Below are 6,164 nucleotides of genomic sequence, written 5' to 3'. Positions count from 1 at the left end.
GAGCTCCAGGTGTGGAGGTAGAGATCCTGGAGGGGGAGCAGTGTGCGGCGGACAGCTTTTGGATCAGCCTCTAGACTGGAGTATGGCGGTCGAGCCTGGAGGGGGGGTGAGTGAACCCTGGCCTTGGAGGGCAGCTGCGGGGCTGGTACTCAGGGTTGTGTCGATGTCCCCCGGGGTGAAGTGCTGTATTCTGTCTGCCTGCCTGGCGATATCCTCGGAGAACAGAGGGCGCTGCTGGGGACCTGAATCAGAGCTCTCTTGTGACCACATTGACGAGGAGCGACCAGCCGTCGTGGTGCTGCCCCAACTCCTCAACTGAGATGGGGAGAGACAAGGCAGGCAAGCAGCCGCCAGCGTCGCAGCAGCACATAGACCAGTTTACTACACAGGGCTCCTCTAGGGCAATGGGAGTCCCGGAGACTGAGACGGAGGTTGGGGGAGTGAACATGATCCTTCAGGCGATCCAGGCCTCTGTCCTGCTATTTGATGGAGTTTTGTTTTGACCAATGACTTTGTGTTTCACCACTGCGCATATTAGTTGCTCAATGTTTACCAGTAGCACATGGTATGTTTTGTTCAGTTTAGCCGCCTATGGGCTTTGACATTGCATTAGTCATTACATTCTGTATTGTGCCTATTGGCTTTGACATGGCATTAGCCATTGCTTTCTGTATTCAGTTTAGCCGCCTATGGGCTTTGACATTGCATTAGCCATTACATTCTGTATTCTGCCTATTGGCTTTGACATGCTGTATCCAGTCTAGCCGCCTATTGGCTTTGACATTGCATGCCTATTGACATTGACATGATGTATTCCTATTGACTTTGACATGCTATTAGATATTCTGCCTATTGGCTTTGACATGATATCATATATTATTCAGCTCCGCTGCCTATTGGCTTTGACATGATATCATATATTACACTTTGTATTCAGCTTAACTGCCTATTGGCTTTGACATGATATTCAGCTCCGCTGCCTATTGGCTTTGACATGATATTATACATTGCATTTTATATTCAGCTCAGCTGCCTATGGGCTTTGACATGATATAAGACATTGTATTTTGTATTCAGCTTAGATGCCTATTGGCTTTGACATGACACTAGACATTGCATTTGATATTTAGGTTAGCTGCCTATTGCCTTTAACATGACATTGCATTTGATATTTAGGTTAGCTGCCCATTGCCTTTAACGTGGAGTTCTGTATTTTTCCAAGCTGTGTTTTTGCACCAGAGAACCAAGATGTTTTGCTCTCACAGTAGACTAGACCTGATAAGAGAGAGTACATGGGCGTTGTTTCTCTTCCCTTGAGCTTGGGAACAGGAGTAGTCTTGGAGACCTGGCCAGTCTCCAAAAGGCTTGCTCAGTTTCCCAGGTCTGAGAGGAGGGGGCACACCTTTGTAACGAATGTAACAGGCTGCAGAGAGTCAGATTCGAATCTGCCGGACCTCGTGCTGGAGCTTGGCGCCAGTTGCCAGCATCCCGTGTGGGTAGATGACACTCTTTCTCGCGGCTGACAGGGGTCTCAGCTTGCAGACCTTAGAAAGATGTAGCTGTAAATAGTTCCTACACGGTGAAGTATTTGTTTTGCTTTGCATTCAATATCTTATAAATATAACCTGCTGTGTATATTGCAAACTGATATATTTTGTTTGATTAACGCGGACTTGAAAGCTACTAATTCGTCATTCATTCATAAACATTGTGGTTGGGGAAGAATAAAATAACAATAAAAGTCTTCTTTGACCTCAGAAGTGCATTTCTGTTGTGTTATGTTAGTGCTTAGAGACTAAATAAGAGGAAAGCACTACAATTGGTACCTGGAGTCGTGGGGTCGGTCATTAAGAGGTGATTAAAAGGGGTTTGACGAGTTAGTAGATTTCTAAGTGCACACTTTAAAAGTGTAATTGTTTTTTGTTGTTTGGAGAATTACAGAAATTGTTTTCTGTTTGGAGAATCACAGTAGCACAGCAGACCATGTCTGAGAATACATGTGTTGATGAACTGCCTGATGGTGCTAAGAAAAACTGTGAATTGTTTTCTGTTTGGGGAATTACAGAAGAAAATGCATGTGTAGCTAAAATGCCTGATGTTGTTTTGAGAAATAATTCCCGTTGTATATATGTAGAAAAAGTGTGTTTTGGAAGTAATGATGACAGAAAGGTCTGGATACCTTTATCTGCTTACAGAGAAATGCAGGAGAAATGTAGGAAGTTGGAACATGAAAATAGGAATTTACGTGAGCAAATTAGCCAGGATACAATAATTCAAAATAAGACTGAAAGTTATAAAACTGCTGTTTTTGAAGAATCTTTCTTGTCCCATTCCAGTAATGAGGGGGATAACACGGAGGAGAGTCAGAATGTGATTTACGAGTTACCGTTGCAAAATGCACAAGTAAAACGAAGGATTTTAGAGCAAGACACCCCGAGTTTCATTAGCTTGTTTGATTTTTGGAAAAAGAATAGCCCTCATTTGAGAGAAATCCTAACACTTTTGTACATGGTCACTGTGAAAAATAATATGCAGCTGCGCGCTTGTGATTTGGCAAATGAAATAATGCAGACTTTAGGTTTCTGCGCAGTGCAAGAAGGAAAAACTGATGTACATTTAAATCAAGAACAAGGAAAGAAAATAGTGCCCCTAGCTAGAATCATACAATGGATCTGGTACTTGCAAGACAGGGCTAGAGTACCACAGGTAAAAGAATTATCAATGAAGTTGTGTGCACCATTTGAATTCGTGTCTACTGAAGATAAAAAGCATGTTTGTTTTACTAATGATTCATTGACTGAAATGTTGCTTTCTGGCACAGTAGAAGGAACAGCGTTGTATAATGTGTGTCAGATTTTAAAGCAAGAGCTATGTGAGATGTGTCATTTTTATGCTGATTTTTGGTTCTTTGATAATGTTTTAGCACCTAACTGGTTCAATTACCTTGCAGATGTTAATGAGAAAAATGCAGAGAGAGAAGTGTTCACCCAGAATTCTGCCTTAGTGGGGATGGCTATGTGGGTGCCCCAGAAATGTGAAAAGGCCACTTACAGGTGGGCAGAGATGAGAGAGATGCACATTCCCCTAGATTTGATAAAAACTGTGCAGCACGCACAAAAGCAATCTGTCATGCAAGCAGTCACAGAGCAGTTGGGGAGAGGAAAGTTACCAGAACAGAAATGGCAAATTGATCAGGTTTTAGGGAGAGTGATTGCTGCAAATTACCAAGGAAAAATCGAAATTATGCTGATACCTAGAAAAGAATCTGATTTATTCATACAAATTGGAGACAGAATGGCCCAAATTGGCAAAAATGCAGTGAATGGAGGTTTGGTAAAGAATGAGTCTGCCCCAGCCCTTCTGACAGTGCAAGAAAAGGGAAGCTGTGGTGCAGCAGATAAAAACCTCAGTGCTGATGTGTGGGCTGACGCCCCAAGTGATCCTCCAGAACCTGCAGTGAATATAACAAAGGGCCTCAAAAACGTCCTGCTGATTATAAAACAGGGAAAGAAAGAGGAAGGGTGCAGTTTAAATGAAAAATGTTATTTGCAAGAAAAGTCATACTTGTTTCTTTTGCAGATCCTACCACGTTTTGCCACTGTCCCTGAGTGTGCTGTGTGGTCCCCCTTCCGGTGTGTGCGTGTGGGATCGGGGAAGGGACCGAATCCCCAACCTGAACCTGGCTGAGTAAAGTGCCAGCACCATGGATCCATTTTGCGCAAACTGCGCCTTCAGTTCAAGTTCAACTTGTTTGCTGTGTTTTTTTTTTTTTTTTGCCTCTCGTTTGGAACTCTGACTTTTGCTTACCTTCCAGCAAACCTTTCAGGTGGACCGTGCACCTTTACATGAGTAGAACTCATGCCACATCAAATTGCTAACACTGTTGAATTAGAGACTCATTCAGAAGAAAAAAAAAAAAAAAAATTGCCCAGTCTTTTCTATGTAGATGTATCTGATGTGAAAGGTTATGAGATCAATGTGTTAATTCACTTCTATTGCTTTACAGGGATTGCTTTGATCATTGAAATTTGATTTGCTGATAATGTTTTTTTTTTTGTTTGTTTGAAATATGAGATATGTGAAACAAAAATTCATTGGTCAAAGGGCGGAATGTCCTGCTATTTGATGGAGTTTTGTTTTGACCAATGACTTTGTGTTTCACCACTGCGCATATTAGTTGCTCAATGTTTACCAGTAGCACATGGTATGTTTTGTTCAGTTTAGCCGCCTATGGGCTTTGACATTGCATTAGTCATTACATTCTGTATTGTGCCTATTGGCTTTGACATGGCATTAGCCATTGCTTTCTGTATTCAGTTTAGCCGCCTATGGGCTTTGACATTGCATTAGCCATTACATTCTGTATTCTGCCTATTGGCTTTGACATGCTGTATCCAGTCTAGCCGCCTATTGGCTTTGACATTGCATGCCTATTGACTTTGACATGATGTATTCCTATTGACTTTGACATGCTATTAGATATTCTGCCTATTGGCTTTGACATGATATCATATATTATTCAGCTCCGCTGCCTATTGGCTTTGACATGATATCATATATTACACTTTGTATTCAGCTTAACTGCCTATTGGCTTTGACATGATATTCAGCTCCGCTGCCTATTGGCTTTGACATGATATTATACATTGCATTTTATATTCAGCTCAGCTGCCTATGGGCTTTGACATGATATAAGACATTGTATTTTGTATTCAGCTTAGATGCCTATTGGCTTTGACATGACACTAGACATTGCATTTGATATTTAGGTTAGCTGCCTATTGCCTTTAACATGACATTGCATTTGATATTTAGGTTAGCTGCCCATTGCCTTTAACGTGGAGTTCTGTATTTTTCCAAGCTGTGTTTTTGCACCAGAGAACCAAGATGTTTTGCTCTCACAGTAGACTAGACCTGATAAGAGAGAGTACATGGGCGTTGTTTCTCTTCCCTTGAGCTTGGGAACAGGAGTAGTCTTGGAGACCTGGCCAGTCTCCAAAAGGCTTGCTCAGTTTCCCAGGTCTGAGAGGAGGGGGCACACCTTTGTAACGAATGTAACAGGCTGCAGAGAGTCAGATTCGAATCTGCCGGACCTCGTGCTGGAGCTTGGCGCCAGTTGCCAGCATCCCGTGTGGGTAGATGACACTCTTTCTCGCGGCTGACAGGGGTCTCAGCTTGCAGACCTTAGAAAGATGTAGCTGTAAATAGTTCCTACACGGTGAAGTATTTGTTTTGCTTTGCATTCAATATCTTATAAATATAACCTGCTGTGTATATTGCAAACTGATATATTTTGTTTGATTAACGCGGACTTGAAAGCTACTAATTCGTCATTCATTCATAAACATTGTGGTTGGGGAAGAATAAAATAACAATAAAAGTCTTCTTTGACCTCAGAAGTGCATTTCTGTTGTGTTATGTTAGTGCTTAGAGACTAAATAAGAGGAAAGCACTACAGCCTCACAGTTAGCGGTGGAAACCAAGGTCGGTGAAGTGAAAGAGGATGTGGGTCTCCTCCGCCAGGATCTGCGAAAGGTGGTGAGTCGCATCAAGGAGGTCGAGGACCGTGTGTCACAGACTGAGGATGAGATTGCGGACCTTAAGATCAGGGTCGCCCAACTGCAGACCCGCACCGGTGAGCTACACCGTAGAGCTGAAGATGCAAAAAACCGCTCCAGACGTAATAACTTACGGTTTGTGGGCTTCCCGGAAGGTGCGGAAACACGTTCCTCGATTGACTTCATGGAGCGTTGGATTCGTTCATGGGTCCCAGACCAGCGGCTTTCCCCGTGGTTTGCCATAGAACGTGCCCAAAGGGCTCTGACACCGCGACCGCCGCCGGGTGGCCCCCGGAGGCCGACGATAGCACGTTTCTTGAACTTTAAAGACCGGGATGTTGTCCTTCGAAAGGCTAGAGCCAAGTCAGATCTTCGCTGGGACAACCAGAGGATCCTTATATTCCCAGACTATACCTGCGAGGTGCAGGCCCGACGCTGTTCGTATGAAGGAGTCAAGCAGAAACTGCAGGCTATGCAGCTGACGTACATGCTCCTCTTCCATGCGAGGCTGAAAGTTATAATGGACGGAAAATCCTTCTTCTTTGACTCGCCAGAGGCGGCATGGGAATAGCTCACGGAGTAGCACCGTGTGGCTTGAGGGGAGCA

General features: G+C 43.5%; 1 protein-coding gene across 1 annotated transcript; it reads left to right on the top strand.

The window, feature by feature from the left end:
* Positions 1–497: 497 nt before the first annotated feature.
* On the top strand, positions 498–5,348 carry LOC138295965 (uncharacterized). The gene is made up of 2 exons (XM_069234632.1): positions 498–3,053; positions 3,580–5,348. Exons 1-2 carry the CDS (start codon positions 1,984–1,986, stop codon positions 3,689–3,691), a joined length of 1,182 nt encoding a protein of 393 aa, XP_069090733.1. The 5' UTR covers positions 498–1,983; the 3' UTR covers positions 3,692–5,348.
* The last annotated feature ends 816 nt before the right edge of the window (positions 5,349–6,164 follow it).

The sequence above is a fragment of the Pleurodeles waltl genome, chromosome 5 (assembly GCF_031143425.1).
Source record: "Pleurodeles waltl isolate 20211129_DDA chromosome 5, aPleWal1.hap1.20221129, whole genome shotgun sequence".
In the NCBI taxonomy this organism is placed as follows: Eukaryota; Metazoa; Chordata; class Amphibia; order Caudata; family Salamandridae; genus Pleurodeles; species Pleurodeles waltl.
Note: the sequence above shows the minus strand (reverse complement) of the source record. Positions and strands in the feature narration are given on the sequence as shown.

Excerpts from the sequence above, each read along its gene's own strand:
- LOC138295965 (XM_069234632.1), top strand. The coding sequence starts at position 1,984 with ATGTCTGAGAATACATGTGTTGATGAACTGCCTGATGGTGCTAAGAAA. Across the intron at positions 3,054-3,579 it reads TGTGAAAAGGCCACTTACAG|ATCCTACCACGTTTTGCCAC; the intron begins GTGGGCAGAGAT and ends TTTCTTTTGCAG.